Here is a 21,909-nt window from a genome sequence, read left to right as displayed (position 1 = left end):
GGCCCTTCCAATGTGACCCGGTCTAGCAAGAAACGGCTGTGAGATTCTCCTGGTCTGAAGGACTTGAAGCAGAGCAATTGTGTCATTGGCTTCATTAAGAACAAAAATAAACAGCAATGCTGGCAGAGCTTTACTTGTTCCATTTGGAGTTGTACCTTCATCGGGACAAAAGCTGCCATTTTTTGTACAAACCTTCCAAAAGAAAGGAACATTTGTAATTTCCCAGCTTTCTTGAATGCGGCATAATAAGGCCCAACGTAACGATGTCATACTTCACAAACGTTAGCAACAGCAGTGCAGCTAATGGAGCTGTAGCTATGCTATACAGCGCTAACGTGACATTTTAACAGCAACATCGTGCTGGGTTCGCTTCAGGAAAACTAAACGTAGCTGCAGGCTTTGTTTTAGGACTTGTAGCGAAGCCTGGGGAAGTCGTGAAAACCCATTGTCATGTTTAGTGCTCATGAAGAGGCCGTAGGGACACTTTTGTATAATAAAGAACCTTTAAGGTGCAAGACAAAAAGCAACCAGATGTCCGTTTTGGCGTTTTGGTCACAGCCGGCGAGAAATGGTGGCGACTCTTAGCCACAGTCAGAGTTTTTGTGATGCTTTCATGTGGACTCCTGGGAGAACCACGCCAGCATTCGGGCTTTGTTCTCCGTCACCCACTTGATGTTGGCCGAGATCCTCTCCATGGTCTGCTCCAGGGCCATGTTGGCCGAGCCGAAGCCAACATGGAGGTTGTCTTCTTTGAATCGCCGCAGCTGTTTTGAAGAACGGGACACGGCATCAGCGCTCCGAGGCCAGGGAGAGCGTCTTTTAGTGGGGCCACCTACCTCCTGCAGCTCAAAGTCTGTGGAGAAGCGCATGGCGATCCCGCTGACCAGGTTGGATAAGGTAAACGATCCCTTCCCATACCTGAAAACAAAGGTTTTACAAATATATGAAATATGTGAGCCATACATACATAGATAGATAGGTAGGATGTTCCTCTGGGATATTTAAAAAATGTATACTGTTTTTTATTTATTATTATTATATATATTATATAAAGTTAGAATTTTTGTATTTTCCATCAATATTTGCATACTGAATAAATGTGATATCTTCATTTAATAGCATGTCATTTGTTTTAATGCTCATGCTATATTTACCAATTCATATACCTTCATTAAAATGTAAAAAAGTAACACATTTTTGGTAATAAAAATAATTTGTAAAGTAATTTGTATGTATTTTGTTAATGATTTATGTATGTATTTAAGATTCAAAATGTCCCCACTGAAAATGAGTTTAAAAAAAATTGCCTTTTTGGCTCCTGCTTATTTTAAAACTGGAATACTGGCTTTCAATTTTTAATTTCCATAACTGTCCACCAGATGGCACTGCTCTGTATTGCTCTTGAAAGGAAGTGTGTGTGGAGAATGGAGAATGGTGGGAATTTATCCATCAAAAATAAGCATGCACGTTATTAGTTTATGAAAGTGAGGTTATGTAAACACGTTGGCCTTTGAAGGGTTACAAAACCCCCAAATAGTTCTATACTTTTCTTTATTTCGGGCACAAGGGGGCCTGACCCTAACCCTCGCCCTCACCCCTAACCCTCGCCCTCACCCCTAACCCTCGCCCTCTTGGAGTGATCATCATTTTTGCTTGATGGATTCATCATTCATCACGCGAGTTCTCACCGCTGGAAAATGTCACCCCATCTGGCTCGGATGAAGTTCCACGCCAGAGGCGCCCCCACTACGTTCCTGGATATGTACAAGATGGTGGAGATGGCGTCCTGCTTTCGGATCTTCGTCGTGTCCAGCGTGTAGTCCAGATACCTGCAAAGACAGATGTCATTGAACGCATCACGGCTGGGCGGTGAGCTGCAGCCATCTTTGCTGCATCTACCGGTTGAGAAGCCACGGCACTTTGGTGGAGGCCAAGGCCACCCTGAGCCGGGACGCCTCGGATGCCAGGGTGGCGTTTTGGAGCATTTTCCAGACAAAGTCCCACTCCTCCATGCCGCCGTACTCGATGCCCATGCGGTAAACGGTGCCTCTCAGGTCGGGCTGGATCCTGATCAATAGAAGCATACGCAGCATAACGCCTCCATCTTATCTTCTCTATGGACTACACCGCTGAGGGCAACCGTGTAATCTTTAGAGTAGTCTGTGTACAGGTAGTCCCAACACAGCTAATTAGTGTTTAATTAAGTGGCCACGCATCATGGCGGTACCGTCACGCGGGGTGGGGGACCTGAATTCCTTGACGGTTCCATGACACCTTGGGCAACATGAGGAGGAGCCCGAACACACCTCCAAGATGATCAAGGGCCTTCCTGAGGGTGTTGGGAGTGGTCTCCTCCAGACCCCAACCCGACTTAGCCCCTCTGTGACATCCTCCTTGGACTCCGGCAGTGATGCGTCATGGAGGAGTGGAAGAGGATTCCATGTCCAATTCCATGTCCAAGAGGATTAAGGCGGTGCTCCATAATGATACTTTATGTTGCCAGCTATTCACACACTCGTGGTTGTGTGTTGACTCCTTTTGAGTGGATAGTAAATGTACACTCCCATACAAGCTGTACACGGACTACTCCAAAGTATATCCACGTGGACTTTCTGTAGTACAGTTCTGTAGTACGGTTCTGTAGTACAGTGGTGTTTACCAGTAGTGCTGTGGATCGTCCATCCACTGCTTGAACCAGCCCGTGGTCAGCTCCCTGCACGCCGCCACGCCCGTAGAGCAGGCGACCTGGAGGGCGTTCACCTGGTTGTACCTGATGAGGTGACGGGGACACCCTGGGGTTAAAAACCCAAAGTTCAGGCCAGTCGGGGTAAAAACCAGTTCTTACTGCTCGTTGATGGTTTCAGGTACTACGGTCCAGTTCCGCGTCGTCGTCCTGAAGTGCTCAAAAAGTGGCTGGATGAGTTTGCGGGTGTACGCCTGGATGGAAGAGCGGACGTTGATGAGTGGACGTTTGCGTGGCCGGGAGGCTGATCACGAGTACGAACCCGTAAAGGCCCGTAGACCGCCGTGCGGTCAAACACGACAAAGTAGTCGTAGAGGTTAGACAGCGCCGTCTGCCACGGGATGTACTCTCTCTCCTTGGACAAGTACTTGGTGGTCCTCAGGGCCAGGGTGGTGTCCAGGATTTTGGCTCTACACGAGGCGGAGACCGGTCACATGTTTTCCTTACGTTTAACGCTGCTCTTACCTTGCTAGCTTGAAGGCGTCGTCAATGATCTGACCTCGGTTTATGGTGGGAATAGTCTGGCAAGGGAATGGGACACATGGTCACGTTGAAGTACTTGGGAGTATTACAATCATTAGCAATACTTACTTTTATCCACGGGGAGACTGAGGGCACACACACTTAACATTATCTTATTGCTGAAATACTACTAATACTCCGGTCTCCGCTTTGCTGCAGCGCTTTCTTTTCTTGCTGCCCTCAGTCTCCTTTTGGATAAAACTGTAGTAGTATGTACATATGGAACCCCGGTGGACTTGGTAGTACCGCTATTGCAAGGCTTTGGTGCTTGATGTTTGACTCTTCTGTGCCCCCCGCCCTAGGAGATGTTTGACTCTTCTGTGCCCCCCACCCTAGAAGATGAATATTTAGGATCCTGCATCATTTCCCCCCCCCGACTAGAGCTGTCCTATCAAGTCTTTGAGCACAAACCTGCTCAAATGAGAGGCAAAACGTCTTCTAAGATAACCTGATTTTATCCAATAGGAGACAATGGGCAGCGGGAAAACACTTCTACATTATTAACAACACTCCACAGTCTCCAATTGGTTGCAGTGCTGCGTTTTCTGGCTGCTCTTTGTCTCCTTTTGTATACGGAAGCCTGGCTGATCAGGTACGACACGTAGTACATGTTAAAGTAGAGTAGAACCGTGCCACCAAGAAGTAGTAGACCAACTCCCAGGCCTTAGTTCCAATGGTAATGGTAATGGTAATGGTAATGGTTTAATTTCATTGGAACATGCATCAGATTCCAATTGAATGCATCCCATAATCAGTTCCCAGTTCCACATGTCCAAAAGGAGTAGGAAGAAGCAAAGCTTATTAAATCCTACCCCTCCATCTGGTACTTTTACAATCACTAACTGTTACATTTGTTCACTTCCTGCTTTCCTAATATAATTTAATAATACATTTTTTGTTTTTTTTATTTTTAAAAAATTAATTAAATAAAATAAAAATAATTAATTATTTAAAATTAATCAAGTAAATTTATTTATTTATTTATTTATTGTCCTGTACGGAAGTACTGGGTGATATGAGCATCCAATGCCATAATGGGTACCATAGTGCGTGTCAATATAGTGATATATATAGCACATCATGACTGGTTCAAGACTCTTCATCCTTGTATTTAGCAAACATCAACTGCTTGTATTGTTTCTTGAATTGGCTCATCGTTGTGCATTGTTTGATTTCCTTACTCAATCCATTCCATAGTTTGATTCCACATACTGAAATGCTATGGCTAGCATAACGTAGTCCTAGCATAGAAGTGTTTCAAATGTACTTCTTCCCTGAGATCATATTTCTCCTCTCTTGTAGAGAAGTATTGGATGACATTTTTAGCTCATTGCTTATTTTTAGCCTTATGCATTATTTTAGCTGTTTGAAGATGAACTATATCAGCAAGTTGAAGTATTTGTCATTTTACAAATAAGGAGTTAGTATGTTCTCTGTAGGCGGCATTATGAATTATCCTTACTGACCTTTTTTGCAGTACATTTAGCCAGTGAAGATTGCTTTTATAGTTATTAGCCCATATTTCCACACAATAAGTAAGATATGGTAGAACCAGAGAGCAACAAGGTGTTCGTACTGCAGACGTAAAAACGGTCCAAAAGAAGGATCAATTCACCAGGTGGTCCGTTTCGAGCACAGAGAAGAGGCGATTCCAGTTGTGGATGTCGTAGTTCACCCTGAAGTAACCCGACACGTTGGTGTTGGCCAGCACCCAGTCGTGTCCCGACACTTCCATCTGAGCGTGGGTGTCTGTGGAAGCGGTGTCCAGGAAGGAAGTCACGGCGGGCTGAGTAATACACGGCTACAGCAGGTATTACTGTGGAGGTACCTGTCTTATGGAGGAGCCAGTACTGTTCCTGTTCAACACCCGTCTTCATCCACTGAAGAGGTACAAGCCATGTGTAACTGGGGGGAAACGGAAATATTAGGAAATACAATTTATACAGCATGTCATGCACCGTCGTGACTATTTGTGTCGAATCCTGAGCTCATCTAAACACGGCGTGCATAAGGAAAATGTTTTCATGTCATGCAATGTCGTGCCTATGATAAAAGGAATGGCGTCTAAGCATGTGACACGACCACCCAAGTTGCCTGTGGACAACATCCCATACGCTGTCATGATGGTCATGAAAGGATTCCTATGCATTCCTATTCCTATTCCTATTCCTATTCCTATCCGTCTAAAGCCGCAGCAGGAAGCTCTTCTTACTTGAACTGAGAAGGCCTCTCCACCACAGAGTTGGGATCCACCAGGAAGTGTTTCTGGGTGATGTTCCCGGTCCGAGTATCTATGGTCACCAATGGAAAGCCGATCTGAAGAGTCCAGCGGCTCATGATGTCACTGACTGTGCGTGGGATGCGCACGTTTGGCGTGTTTTCAACCGCCTGGTAACCGACAGACGCAGGGAAGCGAGGTGAAGCCGAGGCGTGGAAACACCCGCACCATGCCACCAACCTTTTGGAGATGGTCCCACAGGTCGGAACACGTGGTGCTGCCAAAGGCGAACGCGTTGAGGTAAGACTAGAGAGAGAGAGCCAAATGAGAGCAAGCAACCAAGCGACGGATGGCGGCGGGGCGGTTACTCACACTGAGCCCCTCGGCGAACACGGGCTCGCTAAGAAAGCTTGACAGCATCCTGAGCACCGCCGCCCCCTGAAACAAACATCAAACACTTCAGCGGTCCTGATCTTCTCATTGTAGCGGAGGACGCCATTTTAGCGCTGGCCTTGTTGTAGGAGACGCTGCTGAACATCTCGCTGATCTCAGCGGGGCTGTTGACCTCGTCCTCACGCCGGGACAGAGGGTGAGAAGACGTCAAACTGTCGACGGACATCACCCTCTGAATGTCGTGTAGAACAATGTGGTCTTTCTACAGCCGGGCACAAAGATGACTTTTATGGGACGGGTCTGGAGATGATGGACCTCCCGTCCAGGACCCCTGGCTTACGATGTTCCAGCTGGGCTCGGCGTAGTCGCCACCCAGGTACTCCACGTAGGACGCAAAGCCTTCGTTCAGCCACACGTCGTTCCACCATCGCATGGTCACCAGGTTACCAAACCACTAAAGAAAACCACAGACGTTTACTGGAAAGGCCGGCCTCCATTGTTTCGCTGACGTTCAGGAAACATCAAATCACTGGAGGCTGTGAGCCCCGACCACAGGATTGAATAACCTAAGCGCAGCCACCATCCAGCAGGACTCCATCATCCCCACATGATTTGTCATCCTGCTGTAGGACCACATGTGGATACTGAACGCAAAAGGACTGCAGGATTGTTTGTATTATCATAACACACTGATTATTGTTTGATTATTGCTCGGCTGAGACGCCACAGCCGACCTGGTGTGCGAGCTCGTGGGCGATGACGGACATGACTCGGTCTTTGTTTCCCATGGAGGACCTGGCGGGGTCGTACAGCAGGGCCGTCTCCCTGTACATGATCAGGCCCCAGTTCTCCATCGCGCCGGCGTTGAAGTCGGGCAGAGCCACTTGATCTGCAGGGGGGGGGCACCAAGACGTGGATTGGTCAAAGAAGAAAAGCCAAGAACGGGAGCGGCCAAAGCCTCCAGTAAACAGTTTGCAGAGGCTATCCTTCGGGACTATAAAAGTGCGGAAATGTTTGTGGGCCGAGGTATTCTGGAGGTGGATATACTACAGTCCATTGTAAAAAAACAGGAACGTACGTAATGGCATCCAGCCTATTCTGGAGGTGGATATACTACAGTCCATTGTAAAAAAACAGGAACGTACGTAATGGCATCCAGCCTATTCTGGAGGTGGATATACTACAGTCCATTGTAAAAAAACAGGAACGTACGTAATGGCATCCAGCCTATTCTGGAGGTGGATATACTACAGTCCATTGTAAAAAAACAGGAACGTACGTAATGGCATCCAGCCTATTCTGGAGGTGGATATACTACAGTCCATTGTAAAAAAACAGGAACATACGTAATGGCATCCAGCCTATTCTGGAGGTGGATATACTACAGTCCATTGTAAAAAAACAGGAACATACGTAATGGCATCCAGCCTATTCTGGAGGTGGATATACTACAGTCCATTGTAAAAAAACAGGAACATACGTAATGGCATCCAGCCTATTCTGGAGGTGGATATACTACAGTCCATTGTAAAAAAACAGGAACGTACGTAATGGCATCCAGCCTATTCTGGAGGTGGATATAATACAGTCCATTGTAAAAAAACAGGAACGTACGTAATGGCATCCAGCCTATTCTGGAGGTGGATATACTACAGTCCATTGTAAAAAAACAGGAACGTACGTAATGGCATCCAGCCTATTCTGGAGGTGGATATACTACAGTCCATTGTAAAAAAACAGGAACGTACGTAATGGCATCCAGCCTATTCTGGAGGTGGATATACTACAGTCCATTGTAAAAAAACAGGAACGTACGTAATGGCATCCAGCCTATTCTGGAGGTGGATATACTACAGTCCATTGTAAAAAAACAGGAACGTACGTAATGGCATCCAGCCTATTCTGGAGGTGGATATACTACAGTTCATTGTAAAAAAACAGGAACGTACGTAATGGCATTCAGCCTATTCTGGAGGTGGATATACTACAGTCCATTGTAAAAAAAACAGGAACGTAAGTAATGGCATCCAGCCTATTCTGGAGGTGGATATACTACAGTCCATTGTAAAAAAACAGGAACGTACGTAATGGCATCCAGCCTATTCTGGAGGTGGATATACTACAGTCCATTGTAAAAAAACAGGAACGTACATAATGGCATCCAGCCTATTCTGGAGGTGGATATACTGCAGTCCACTGTAAAAAAACAGGAACGTACGTAATGGCATCCAGCCTATTCTGGAGGTGGATATACTACAGTCCATTGTAAAAAAACAGGAACGTACGTAATGGCATCCAGCCTATTCTGGAGGTGGATATACTGAAGTCCATTGTAAAAAAACAGGAACGTACGTAATGGCATCCAGCCTATTAAACCCCTCATTCTAAACTGGTGGCTTTTAATCCTTGGCTTTTTTATGCACTTGGGTGTTAATTAATACTTCATAGGTGGCGACAACACTAGCGTGTCGTAGAAGTCGTCCAACTGCGGTTATTCAGACTGTAATCTACGGTGCATCAAGATATTGAATGTGCCCGTCCTGTCTCTTGTTGAGCCTTAGAATGGGTTTGTTTAGCTTGCTAGTTGACTCAGGGGCGTCACTAGGTTCTGAGGGCAGGGGGGGCTTAGCCCCCTGGAGATGCACAGGATATGAATGAATGTACTAGTAGACATTCAAAAAAAATCCAAATAAGGAACAAGAACAGCTTTTTTTTATGCCTTTTGTTGTTGTTTTTATTGCTTCACTGTAGGACTTAGAAGATTTCAGCCCCTAAAATAGGCCTAATGACGCCACTGGGTGGACTGTAGTTCTTTGCTAACTAACACAGTTACGCCACAAGTCTGTTAAAATGTGACCTTGATCTTGAGTTCAATAGTGTTTCTCACCAAAGATCATCTATAGGAGTTGTTTTGGAGTTGCTAGCTAGACTGACCCACCTGACTTAGGCAGCGGATATGCTGTGTTGTAGTAGCGCTCGTAGAACTGAAGAATACGACTGGTGACACTGAGAGCGTAATCACCCTGCCCGGCTTCGATGGCTTTTCTTCGCGCCCAGACACGGACCTGTTTAAAAAAAAACAAAAAAAAAACGAATGGTTTGGTCTCTTGAACACAGCACCCATGCAGAGGTGGCTTCTTACCTGCGTGCCCTTGTGTTGCTGTAACTCTTTGTAGGAAAAGTTGCTAACGATGAACGCCAGCAGGTAGGTGGACATTCTCGCCGTGGGGTCGAATGTCGTGACTCGGACCGCAGTGTCGTCGATGACCGTGTCCTTGACGTCTACGGGGAGATGATATTGGGACAGTGATTCCTGTCGTTTGCTCACAAAACAGACATTTTCAATCAGATTTCGTAGCTGATGCAGTTTTCTTTACTCTGCTGCACTCTTTACCTTAAAATCATTAAGACACTTTTTGCCAGGTCACTGGTGTGTGTGAGTGCCAGGATGAAAAGCTCCGACTGACTCGTTTTTGACACCACTAAATTCACTCTGCCTCATTGCCATTCCAACAGCACTCCTCCACTTTTGTTAGCTAACTTTCTAACCACCATTGCCCATCAAATGCATCTCTCCAGAGTGACAAGAAGAAAAACTTGTTTTGGTTTGTTTGGTGAGAAATGAAGATTGAGTTTTCTTAGCTTACGTTCTGCTTCATTGGACGCCATTATCTTATGGTTAGCATCATAAGTCCTCTTCTGCTGTTTGCTAAATCGCATCCATCCAGACCAGTGGCGTGTGTGACAGGATGAAAAGCTAAGGTGCCACCTGCTGGTCGGCGTGTAAAAATAAGTATGCCCTGAATATTCATTTGGAATATTTTTGTGTGTGAAATTATTCGGATCAGCAGGGTCTTCACTTGAAGAATCACTTCACCAATATGATTTGTTTGCGGTTATCCTCCAAAAACGAACCTGTTTGTCGTCCATTGGAGAGAGCCACTTTGTCCCGGTCATGGATGATGGTGACGCTGAAGACGGCCTTCATGGCGGGCTCGTCAAAGCACGGGAAGGCTTTCCTGGCGTACGTTGGCTGCATCTGAGAGGTGGCAACCACTCTGAAAAGTCAACAACACGTTTAGAAATGGAACGCTCATCACGTACCCTCCCCATCCACGAAGACCTACTTCTTGACGCCATCCTCTACGTATTCACTCCGGTATAAGCCTTCCAGGTCGTCCGCCAGCTCTCCCTGGAACTCTGTGTACAAGACGTACGAGGCCCCCTGAACTAGGCTGCTCGACAGCTGGAGGACCAGATACTCCGTCTCCACCACAAGCCAGGACTTCCGGATAGTCGGCACCGAGGCGCCGCCCAGCCCCGTCAACCTGGCGTGGTGCCCGTCCAGGAATGTGTGGTTGAGCTCACTGGAGTGAATGAGGATGAGATCGGTGGCCTTCAGACATTTGAAGACCACCGCCGAGTGTCCAGTGAAGATGAAGAGGCCGTCCGAGTTGGGCTCCAAGCGGGGCCAGAGAGTCACGTTGTAGGCGGTAGGAACCAGCAAGTCTGGGAGTCTATACTGGTCCCATGGATCATTTGAGACGGGTGCAGGGGTGCTGCTCTTTCTGGTGTCCGTGGTGCTGTTGGCCGGCGCTTGGTCTCGAGCGCCGACTCGATTCTTAACCCTCTCCTTGTTGTAGGCCACGGATAAAGCGATGATGGTCAACAGGGCGCTGAAGGCCAACACCAGAAGCACCAGTGCCACGTTCTTGCTGATATAGTAGACCTTCCCCATGTCCAGGATGGGGGTGGCGGCAGGACTCTGAAGGCTCCTCTCAGTCCGGTTATTTCACTTAGGAAGATTGCGTCTATTGTCGGTTAATGGTTCTGCTATGATGACGGCCGTTGCACATGATCATATGACCTGGAAGGGGAGGTAACAACTGAGTGTTATGTAGCTGCTAGCTACTGATGGCTAGGTACTGTAGTTTGAACAAAAAAAACAAACGTGAATATTCCAAAAAAAAGGTCAAAGTTAGCTGTGAGAAGCAGTAGCTGTAAGTTAGCAAGGTAGCGATTTAACCCGCCAAAGCGATGCCAGGAGGCTAGCTAATGCTAACATGAAAGGTTGTTGACTCAATTTGTGATTTGAATATGAATGAGAGCGTTATTATGTATGCTTTTAGTCAATAACTGGAGGCTGTTTTCTCATCAGAAAACAAAACTTTTTGGATGTAAGAACATAACAAATGATTGAGAAAATACATTTCTTATTTAAGGAGGCGCAGTGTTTAAGGAGGCAGCTAGCTAGTTAGCAAGCTAGCTTTTTAGACAGCAAGTCCGGCATCGCTTAATGTATAACAGTATAGTGTACATATGGGAAGTTAATAAGTTGCCAGATGTACACATTTTATTTTTAAAGGTTTGGACTCGGTGGAGGTCTACAATGGCTTGTTTGGCACACTCTTTTGTACAGAAATAATATTCTTAGCTGACTTAAAATGTTTATGGGTAGGTATAAAATATATATGTTGGACTTTAAATTAGTCTGGCGCTCTTTTAAAAAAAAACAAGTTTTATTGCCAACCTTAACGCCAATAGGAGCTCAATCCATCACAGCAACTCGGCTAGCACACTTACCGTCTCCTCCTGTTCTCTCTTTCTCTCTCCCGCTCTCATTCGCACTTCCTCCTTAGCCAGGAGCGGGGTGCGTTCATGACCGTCAGATTTGACAACATCGACATTACAACACCACCAGGTGGTTACAGAACAGTCACTTTTACTCGTATGCTTGATAGAGATGACCGCTTTAAAGTCACGGGTTAACTTTTCTAGTTTATGACTTCCGGCTATTAAAAACCACCCTATTAAACAAAATAAAAACACTGTGGAATTATACATCGTGATAAGACTCTTTGTAATGCTAACCAAGCAGATGGGGTGAAGATGGCAGAGAAACTACTAGAAAGTACTTCAATACTGCAATTGTATGATTCTGGATATTCAGTACAGAGTTGGAAGATCTATGCTACTTATCCATCTGTTGTTAAGATTAGAAAATAGATGGTATTGAACATGATTTCCCCAACTTAATTTTTAAAAAAGTACAATTTTATTTTGCTTTGCTCAAATTACATGATTTTTCATCATATTATGATTATTCTCATACAATTGTACTTTTTCTCTCATATTTTGTTTTTCTTATACATTTTTAATTTTGAAATATTAGATTTGCTTCTCATAATATAACTTAAACTAACTAGTATTAAGGTACTAAAATGTTATTTTCTTCATAATATTAAAAGACACTACTTGGTACCACCACTTGGGTGGTGTGAGGGGAGGTAAAGGTTAGGACAATTCCAAGGAACCCTGACTGAGACTGGCAATAACAACATTTTAAAAAGGGGGGTGGGGGGTTGGATTTCATTTAATTTTTTTCCATGTGGCCCAGGATTCCTGTCGGCCCCCCTGCCACCACTGCAACCAAGCATGAGAGTGACAAAGCATTAAGTCCTAATAAACACATAAGCTATCCCCCCATTCTGTGCCGGTAATCTGGGAAAAATGTGGAAAATTCCAGCCTCTAATCGGCAGCTGAATTTCTTGACCTGGACGACACGGTGCGCTTGGACTTGACTTTGCAAGCAACGTCTTGCAGAGGATGTCAATGAATCTTTCAGGCTCTTCAAAGGAATTTTATCCCGTCTGTGGAACCTGACATCCCAAAGGTGCGCAACATCTGGAATCCATGGCTGCGATGAAGACGCCGACGAAGACCACACTAACTTCCTTTACAGCATCTCCCCAAGTGGGTACAACCCAAACATTAGAGCGGGATACGACCTCGGGACAATAGCGGAGAAGTCAACTTGGATGTCCTTTAGAATACGCATCCTCCAGTGATGTCATCATGAAGGAGTGGAAGAGGATTCCATGCCCAAGAGGATTAAGGCATTTCTATCTTACAATAGTGCTCACACTATATACAATATATATGTGTGTGTGTGTGTGTGTGAGAGTGTAAGGCGTGGCCTTTTTTTGTGGTCATAATTTATAGTTTTACAAATTTAGAAAACTTACAAAAACTGCAAAAATAGAGAAATCAGCTGTAAGAGAAAACAACATGCAATCAAATGAGTAATAATTTCATGAGAATAATGTAGTATTATGAGGAAAATAACATTTTGGTAAGCATAAAGTAGTAAAAGTAAAAAGTTTGAAGTTGTAATATAATTTTTTTTTTAAATCTGTTTGTGAAAAAAGTTATGTTCCAGGAAAATTATGGGAATAAAGCTTATTACAAAAAGAAAATTTGCAAGAATTACATTAAAAGAAAAAAACAGCAGAAATGTGGAAAAGCCGCTGGAAATTTTTCTCACAACAAAAGGTCTCATTTTACGAGAGTAAACTAGTAGTAAAAGTAAATATATTGATTGAGTAGAATGTAGTTGAAATATTAAAGAAAAACAAATTTTTTTCAAACGTTTAAATATTACAAAAAACTAAAGTTTTCAATTTTGGAAAATTGGGCTGGGGCTCTTTTATCTGAATAATTGAAGTAAATATAACTTCTTAGCATATTACAGATGTGAAAGCGGCCTCGCATCCTTCCATCATTCAGTATGCGGCCAAAGCGAGTACTGCAGGCGCCTCCTGTGATACATTTCTCTGTATTTTACAGTCCAATTAGCCAGACTAATCGTGTAAGATTAAAGACTCACTGAGTGCCGGTAGGCTGGGCTTGTGCACTAAGCCAAGATAATTACTGAAGAAATGTTGAAAAAAGATATTGAACGTAGGTCAATATATACTAAGCTCTCTAAGCCAAACATCGCAAAGCAAATCAGTTCAACGGCTAATAATAGAACTCGTTAATAATCGTCATTTTTATCATTTAGGGCCATTATGGTCCAAAAGTAGCGCTGGTTCCACACTTTGCCAAACATCATAGAGAAACATCTACCGCGGGGGTGTCCAAACAAAAACAATGCAGAAGTTTTTTGTTTTTTTTTAATTAAATGTTTTGTAGTCATGTATTATTTATATATTACCACAGCAGGACTTGCTGACAGTCAAAGCGGTCTAACAGCGGAGCCTACTCCAGTTTTGCATAACCAGGTGGGATTGATTGTGCTCATCCACGGCCATGAATGACTAACTTTTAAGTGGTTCTCCAAGACCACGTCCCTCCTGAAGAGATGGTCCATAACTGGATAAAAAAGTGTCCCGACACATCATAAAGACTACAAAGCGTATTTTGTTGAGGCCAAAAGGCATGCCCCCACTAAACACACGTAACATTTAGAAGAATATCAGCTGTGGAAGTTGGTACATACCGGCCTGTGGATGTCCGCCGCGAGCCTGCAGGGGCTGGACTGAGCCGGGCTGGTGGGAAACAGTCTGCGAGGGTGGAGCTGCCGAGAGCTACCGCAGGTTTTCCTCGGGATGCAGATGCAGGGAGGGGGAACGACTCACCATTTTTGAAAAAAAAAAAAAAAAAAATGACAGAGGGAAGGGGTTGGCAGAAAGAATGCGCCTGTGTCAACAACTGTCGGGGAGAGAGAATTCCTGGGAGGTACAGCGAGTGCTTGACGTGATGCTGACGGAACAAAGCCTGGTGACGCCGACAAGAAAAACTGCAGGTGCTTTGTGGCGAACGGCGGCTTTTATTCATGACAAGCAACTTTGCTAAAGTCACCACCCAATACAGTCGATGGGACGCATTTTGTACAAACCAGAAACAGAAGGTTCCGAGTTGGAGGATTCTTCCCTGGAATGGGCTCCAGGTGCAGAACTGGCCTCCCCCTGAAGGGACAATCAAGTGACTCTGCAACGGCGCAGATGTCGGCGTGATTAACAGCGAGAAGGAGGAATGGATTGTGAGGAGAGTCCGCAGAGGAGCAAGCGGATGGAAGAAGAGCAATCAGACCGTAGAGGAGCCAAAAAGGATCGAGTTACCAGGATAAATCCCAACGCTCTGGCTGGAAGGGAATGTTTTGATATCTGCAAAGCAGGACTGGTGGTGTTGATGATGATGATGATGAGCGCCCAGTTGGGAAGGAAAATATGTAGACTCGGTTTCTCTCGGATGGGAGTGGAAGTCAGCCGTCTCATGACACATACATAAATATTAACACGGAGTACACATTGACATTATTGTGCAAATTCAACTAAGACACCACAAACGACTCACAGCGTCTAAGCCGCACACGTGGTTTGGAGAGTGCAAGTGTGGCGGCGGCGGTGGTGGTGGAGAGGAGAGGAGAGGAAGAGGAGGATGATGATGCTTCTAGTGGCAAGCAAGGAATCCACCCAACTCCTCCGCTCCACGGGAGGACGGCGCTCAGAACGGGGAGAGGCTCGGCACTTTGATGTTGATGTCTCCGATGTTGATGTTGCGTGGAATTTCGGGCAGGTTCATGTTCTTCACGGCCGAGACGGCGCGAGCGGGTGCCGCCGACAGGCCTCCCTGCAAAAGGCAGGCGCACAGAATTTTTATTGAAGATATAAAATTCATTTTAGCGGCCATACAGGAAGTGAAAATATACACCATAGTATAAACTCCAAAGTCAAATGCTACTATAAATAATAATAAACGTACAATATCATATCTAAATATGCATATGTTTGGACAAGCCACAGTCTACCACAAAACATCAATCATTTCATATATTGTGAAAAAGCGAGCGATACATGCTTTACTATCTATCTACATAATCTATCCTGATATTTTACTTGGAAAAAATAGACTACTGGAGTTTTGGTTTGACTTGCAATACGCCCAAAATACACACCCGGAGTATTTTTTCCAGGAAGTGAAAGCAGCTACTGTGAGTCAAATGCTCTTGAGGCCATAAATTCACAACCTGACCATAAAGTTGTGAAAAATATTCATCTAAAGTCACACAGGACTTACGCGCTCAAGATGTTTGTTTTGCTTTGACTTTTTAGTGCAACATTAAGATGGACTTTAAAAAAATGTTTTCCAGGAGGTTAACCTCTTGAACGAATCTTTAAAAGAAAACGCCGCCAAAAGTTTTGAAAATGACGCAAATATTGATTTTCACAGTCTGCTGCCTGGGTTTTTAGGATTTGCATATCGTCCAGAATGTTAGGAAGAGTCGTAAGATGAATGGCCGATGTCGCCAAGTCTGTCTTTGTCATGAATATTAACTTCCACTGCATTTCAGTCCTGCCACAAAAGGACAAGTTGACATCAGTTAGTGATTCTCTGGTTAACATACAGGAGGTGGGAGATGACTTTGTCTTCCTGATTGACTGACTTAGAATAACAGCTTGGAATCTTTGTTTTTCCTCTGTTAACCGTAGTTACTTGCAGGGAAACATGCTGAGCCCCAAAAGGGCTTCACAGACAAAGATACTGCTGCTAGTAAGATTGCATCGAAACCAACCATTCATCAGATCATTACGAGCTACAAGCGGAGAGGTACGCTTAACAAGAAGGCTTCGGGGTGCCTAAGAAAGTCCAGCGAGGGTCTGGACTGTGTTTGCAAGTTGATTTAGTCGTGGCATCACCGGGGTAGCGTGTGCTCAGGGATGGTAGGAGGCATGAGTCTACTACATCTACTAGCACAGTGAGGCCAAGACTTTTGGAAGATAGGCCGGTGTCAAGAAGGCCACATAGAGGCCACTTCTCTCCAAGGAACAACATCAGGGACAGACTGGTATTCTGCACAAGATACAGGTATCGGACCCCTGAAGACTGGGGTACAAACATTTTCTCTTTCTGATTATTTGGGGTATCCAGGTGATGAAAGGGTGAGCGCTACGGTCACTCCTGTATCATGCCAACAGTAACGCATCTACGGTCCGGATCACGGGGGCAGCAGTCTCAGTAGGCCCAGAATTCCCGGTCCCCGGTCCACCTCCTCCAGCTCCACCGGGAGGACACCAAAGCGTTCCCAGGCCAGCTGTGAGACATAATCCCTCCAGCGTGTCCTAGATCTGTCCCGGGAGCCTTCTCCCAGCTGGGGATGCCCGGAACACCTCACCAGGGAGGCGTCCCGGAGGCATCCGGACCAGATGCCCGAGCCACCTCAACTGTCGCCCCTCGATGTGAAGGAGAAGCCCCTCCCGAATGACTGAGCTCCTCACCCTATCTCTTTGGGTGAGTCCAGCTACCCTAGCAAAGCATCCTGAAACCATTTATGGTTGGGGTCGCTTCTGAGCCATGGGAACGGGCTCACTCCCAATTTTGCCTGAGGGTGCAGCCATGAATAAAGAATAGCACCAAAACAACCTCAGAAAGCAACTTCTCCCAACCATGCAAGAACAGTTGATCAACAAACGTTGTAACTAAGTGGCTGGGGGGGGGGGGGATAGTAGCATCTGACAAAAAGATGCTACTAAAAACAGAAGCAACAAACTTGGTGGAAAAACAATACTTGTGTCATTCCCAACAACTGAACAGCTAATGAAGATATTAGGATGGTGACATTTGGAACAGATTATTTCTGTTAGTTATTTCCTAGAAGGAAACATTTTGGTGAATCAGGTGAATCACTGTTTGGCTTTAAACTGTACCGTTACATGTTGTAGCTGTTTACTTGGGGGAAAATAATGTATATAGAGTGTTCATGTTCTCCCGTACGTGCGTACATTTTCTCCAGGATTCTTCCCACAGCCCAAAAACATCAATGTGAGTGTGAATGGTTGTTTGTCTATATGTGCCCTGTGATTGGCTGGCCACCAGTCCAGGGTGGACCCTGCCTCACGCCGGAAGGCAGCTGGGATAGGCTCCAGCATACCCGTGACCCGAGTGAGAATAAGCGGCATAGAAAATGGATGGATGTATGGATTTCCTATGAGTATAGGGGGAACGTTGTTTTGCCATGCAATTAAATTAGTGTACTCTTACACGTGTTAACACGTGTTAATATATTCTAGTGAAGCACATTCAGCGTCCCCTGGTGAATAACATTTAGATCATTGTAGGCATACTCCAAATGGTCATTTTCATTGATTAAAAAAAAATATGAAATGGAATATATGAAAAAGGAACACAAACCTGTGCTTTACGTGTGAATTAGTTTTACGTATAATTTGTGTTTTGTCATTTCTCCAGTCAACTAGACAGTCAGAGAGATATTTGTTGTGACAGAGATAGCTGTCAAAATGTATTCAATCAATATGGCAGAAGTTCCCATCGCTGTAGTTCTTTTAAAAGTGCTAGAATGCGTGCTAGAGGCAGACCACGTTCTTCATCACACCTGCTAATGTTGTATTCCGTGCTGGAATAGCCTCAAAGCCCAAGAGTGATTTCACGCTTTCAGGCCGTGACCTTTCAGAGTTCATTAAAAGGAGTGCCCCCCCCCCCCCCACACCCCCCATGAAAAATAAACACAGCACACGTTTCCTTTAATGTGTGCGGCCTGTCTGACCTCTGACTTCTCCATGCGGTTCTGCACCTCCACCTGAGCCACGATCTCGTTCATGTTGGTCTCCAGCACCATGCCTCCCATCACCACCTCCTGCAAGATGTAGTGGACCTGCAGGAGGAGCATTGACAATTAGCGAATATCACGGATGTCGTCAATATTTGCTAATTACTAAAAAACAAACAAACAAAAAGGCTGCTCAAGTCATGTCGTCCGTGCTCCTAATTGCATTCAGATGTGTCTGGTCCAGTTTCACTTGTCAACTGTTTGTCTTCTACTGTGGTCACACTCGTAGAAGACAAAGTGCTGAGGCGGCTACAGCCATTGTACGATGCTCCGTCATTGAGGATTGAAATGTATCTTGCATCATACAATGTCTTATTGTTGTGTCGCCCTGCTTTGTGTTTCTCCCTCTCTTTCCGCTTGAGATCATTTCCAGGTTTCATCTTGGGAACATTCCTGAGAAACCTCACCGCGCCACATGACATCAATTTCCTGCCGGGAAAATTAAATCAAGATGCTCCGAAAAACGGGTCGGCGTCCTACCAGGGAAGGACTGGGAAGAGAAGACGATATGCAAATCTATCGTTAATTTAGCATGCCGTTACAACTGACGTACTATTCATGGAGATATTAAAGGGTTTCAAACACACATTATTTATGTTTGTAGTCCCCTAAAGATAGCTATTTGACAAAGTTTAGCTACTCTTGTACAAGTTGTTGGTCGCGCCATTTGTGTTGTGCCAAACACAAATGTACATACATTTTTATTCAGTTTAACTCATAACTGTGGAAGTTTCTTTTGTACAATCTCTGTGTTGGTGTCTGCCAGAGAATAAGAAGAGGTAGAACGCAAGAAAGTTTATTAGCTGTTCTAAAACACGTGTGTTTTGCTTTTCATGTTTTGACTTACTTGTGGTCTCTCGCCCAACGTTATTCCACTCTCCCACAGCGCCTGTTACAACTCCATGCACATGCATCATAGCTGATGACAGCCCCCCCCAACCCAATTACATTGCCATCCTGTGGGAAACACTACAAAGCTTTGACAGCTTTGACTCGAGGACAAATGATTTCATTTATGACTGATTTCTATGGGGAAAAAATGTCAACAAACATCCCAGATGGGATTGTTTTGGACCTTTACAGTCTATCTATCAAACTGGGCTTCTTCTATGGTTGTTATCATAATCAAACAAATGTGTAAAAAGCACATTTAGAGTCATGTGATCTGCTTATTTTATTTGGTAGACGAGGAAAGGAGTTTCACCTTGTCCATGTGGAATATGAGGTCCAGCTCACAGACGTTCTCAAAGCATTTATCCAGCGTTTCCACAAACACCTGCAAAGACAACACACGCCCAGACTGAGAGGATTGATAGATTATTTATTTCAAGACACGCAAAGGCACATTCTGCACCCATTGCACCCGAAAAAATACACATGTACATGGTGCAAAAACACCATCCCTGCAATACACTTTAATGCAGGTATTAGCTGACCTGAATTAGGTCCAGAATGCCCAGCTCGCTCTCGGACGAGTCCACGCAGAAGACAAAGTAGAGGGTGGCGTAATGTCGGTAGATCAGCTTGTAGTCAGAACCGCCGATGAGACTGGAAGACCCCCAAAAAGGACGATTTAGGTTGATAAGTCTGCAGCATAAATTTTGCATCTGGGGATGACGAGTGTGCACTAAATGCACTTCTGTGAGTCTGGCCCCATCTATCGGTTCAATAGCGTAACAGCAGCCAACACCACTGCCTACCTTCCGCCCTCCAAGAAGTTACAAACATTGTCGTCTCTCTTTGAAACCAGATGGAAAGTCTCACGAATGATCTGCTGTTGCATGTCCTCTGCCTGCAAGGAGACGTTACATTGTATTAGACAAACACAACACACTATTTCATACCCACATCATATTCTTGATTATTTTTTATTCATTCAGGAAAACAGTCTGCAATATTATGACAAAATAGTCCTAATATTAGGAGAATAAAGTAATAATGTTTATCTAATAATACAAACCATGACTTGGGGGCACTAATGAAAATTGTATACGTAAAAATAAAAAAAACAGTGCAATTACAATAAACATGGTGAGAATATTATGTGGAAAAAGTCCTATTTTAGCAGCCCAATTTGGACTATACCATGATTTTTTTTTTTAATAAATTATGACAAAAAGCTACAACGTCAAATTTCGAGGGAACAAAAATTACATTGGGTTTTTTGTTTTATCATGGGATGAGAAAGTAATTATTTAAAAACTACCACACAACTGACATAATACTAATAACAGGATATGCGTAATAAATACTTCACATTGCAGTAATAAAATACTAGGACGAGGATATGAATGTAAAGTAATATGACACCCATTATGCTAGTGTAGTTACACTCGCATACTGTAGGTCAAAAATACAATCTTACAACTCAAATATACACTTATATCATGGATGCCAGTATCGTATCGTATGTATCGGTAGCACATTCATATACATTATTATTCAAATGTTATCGTTCGTAGATAAGTGATATGACACATCGCATAGATTAACGTAATTGCATTAAAGGAGCTTTTAAGGTAATAAGGAAACTGATTCAAAACTAACAAAGCTTTCTATCCCATTTGACAGGCATCCAATAACGGTTTCTCCTCCATTTAGATGATGGCGACGATACTTACAAAATACTGATAGAACCTGATGAGCCGCGGCTTTCCGTGGTTGTTGAAAATTAATATCGCCTTAATCATCTCTGCTCTTCGCTGCTTTCGGACACAACGTGAAATACGTCACAATATATTTATATTAACGCTATGCAACAGTTAGCACTCAGTACTCTGACATTAGCTTGAGGGCTAGTAGGCAGAAAGTGTTTTTAGCATTGTAACACTTCCGGTCAGGTGTCCGCATTCTACTCGAAACAAACACGCATCGAACGTCAGTTCCGGGATTGTAGTTTTTGTGCTGCACAGTGCACACAATCACCGAGAGGGGGCGCTCATTAATCAACCATCAATCATTCTCAACGTTGGAAAACCATTGAAAAACTGTTTCCATTTTTTTGTAACCAAGTATCCAAAATCAGTATCGCAGATACCGATATTTTGACGTGGACAATACTTCAAGCTCATTGAACGATTGGAATCTAATTCTGCGATTTACGTTTGTTGGTTGATAATAATCATAACAAAATACTTACTTGGGAGTTTGACTAAGCCTAAATTTACAATATAAGACAATTCAGAATCATTATCAACAAAATAAATAAAAGTAAATAAAAATAATAAAATAAACAATATATCAATATGTAAATATTATTTGAACAACATAAAAACGAACACAGGTAATTATAAAAATAAAGAAACATAGAAGAGAACAGAAAATTATGGATCTAAATTGTCACTTAAAAATTTGATATTTAATATCAAATAATAGGATAGAGGATACTTTATTCCCGTAATATTTGGACTTGATTCTCGTGACATTATACTTTTTTTTTTTAAATAACATCTTTTTTCTTCAACATTAATTCATTCATTCAACATCTTTTTTCTTGAATTCTTCAACATTCATTCATTCATTCATTTTCTGCCGCTTATTCTCACGAGGGTCGCGGGGGTGCTGGAGCCCATCCCAGCTGTCTTGGTCCACCCTGGACTGGTGGCCAGCCAATCCCAGGGCAC

The 21,909-nt window shown here is 44.0% G+C and overlaps 2 protein-coding genes across 2 annotated transcripts; both read right to left on the bottom strand.

Annotated features, from left to right (window-relative positions):
- Positions 1-369: 369 nt before the first annotated feature.
- On the bottom strand, positions 370-14,328 carry LOC131139095 (aminopeptidase N-like). The gene is made up of 21 exons (XM_058088365.2): positions 14,159-14,328; positions 10,004-10,743; positions 9,792-9,934; positions 9,019-9,158; positions 8,815-8,941; positions 6,611-6,765; positions 6,217-6,330; positions 5,995-6,138; positions 5,856-5,921; positions 5,724-5,789; positions 5,478-5,653; positions 5,094-5,170; positions 4,881-5,014; positions 3,209-3,264; positions 3,006-3,153; positions 2,846-2,937; positions 2,660-2,770; positions 1,900-2,067; positions 1,689-1,829; positions 837-918; positions 370-764 (listed from the first exon to the last, which is right to left on the bottom strand). Exons 2-21 carry the CDS (start codon positions 10,612-10,614, stop codon positions 612-614), a joined length of 2,904 nt encoding a protein of 967 aa, XP_057944348.2. The 5' UTR covers positions 10,615-10,743; positions 14,159-14,328; the 3' UTR covers positions 370-611.
- Positions 14,329-14,468: 140 nt separating this feature from the next.
- ap3s2 (adaptor related protein complex 3 subunit sigma 2) lies at positions 14,469-21,142 on the bottom strand. Its single transcript, XM_058088368.2, has 6 exons — positions 20,908-21,142; positions 19,987-20,078; positions 19,723-19,834; positions 19,491-19,562; positions 18,224-18,331; positions 14,469-15,291 (listed from the first exon to the last, which is right to left on the bottom strand). The coding sequence occupies exons 1-6, from the start codon at positions 20,974-20,976 to the stop codon at positions 15,166-15,168; spliced, it is 579 nt and encodes a 192-aa protein (XP_057944351.1). The 5' UTR covers positions 20,977-21,142; the 3' UTR covers positions 14,469-15,165.
- Positions 21,143-21,909: the final 767 nt, after the last annotated feature.

Source organism: Doryrhamphus excisus, linkage group LG13, assembly GCF_037039965.1.
Source record: "Doryrhamphus excisus strain RoL-2023G ecotype Guam linkage group LG13, RoL_Dexc_Guam_v1.1, whole genome shotgun sequence".
In the NCBI taxonomy this organism is placed as follows: domain Eukaryota; kingdom Metazoa; phylum Chordata; class Actinopteri; order Syngnathiformes; family Syngnathidae; genus Doryrhamphus; species Doryrhamphus excisus.
The sequence above is the reverse complement of the archived record's forward strand: the minus strand, read 5'-3'. Positions and strand labels throughout refer to the sequence as shown.

Excerpts from the sequence above, each read along its gene's own strand:
- LOC131139095 (XM_058088365.2), bottom strand. The coding sequence starts at position 10,614 with ATGGGGAAGGTCTACTATATCAGCAAGAACGTGGCACTGGTGCTTCTG. Across the intron at positions 6,139-6,216 it reads CCGAGCCCAGCTGGAACATC|AAAGACCACATTGTTCTACA; the intron begins GTAAGCCAGGGG and ends GCCCGGCTGTAG. Across the intron at positions 1,830-1,899 it reads GTGCCGTGGCTTCTCAACCG|GTATCTGGACTACACGCTGG; the intron begins GTAGATGCAGCA and ends CTGTCTTTGCAG.
- ap3s2 (XM_058088368.2), bottom strand. The coding sequence starts at position 20,976 with ATGATTAAGGCGATATTAATTTTCAACAACCACGGAAAGCCGCGGCTC. Across the intron at positions 19,563-19,722 it reads GCATTCTGGACCTAATTCAG|GTGTTTGTGGAAACGCTGGA; the intron begins GTCAGCTAATAC and ends TTGTCTTTGCAG. Across the intron at positions 18,332-19,490 it reads TCATATTCCACATGGACAAG|GTCCACTACATCTTGCAGGA; the intron begins GTGAAACTCCTT and ends CTCCTCCTGCAG.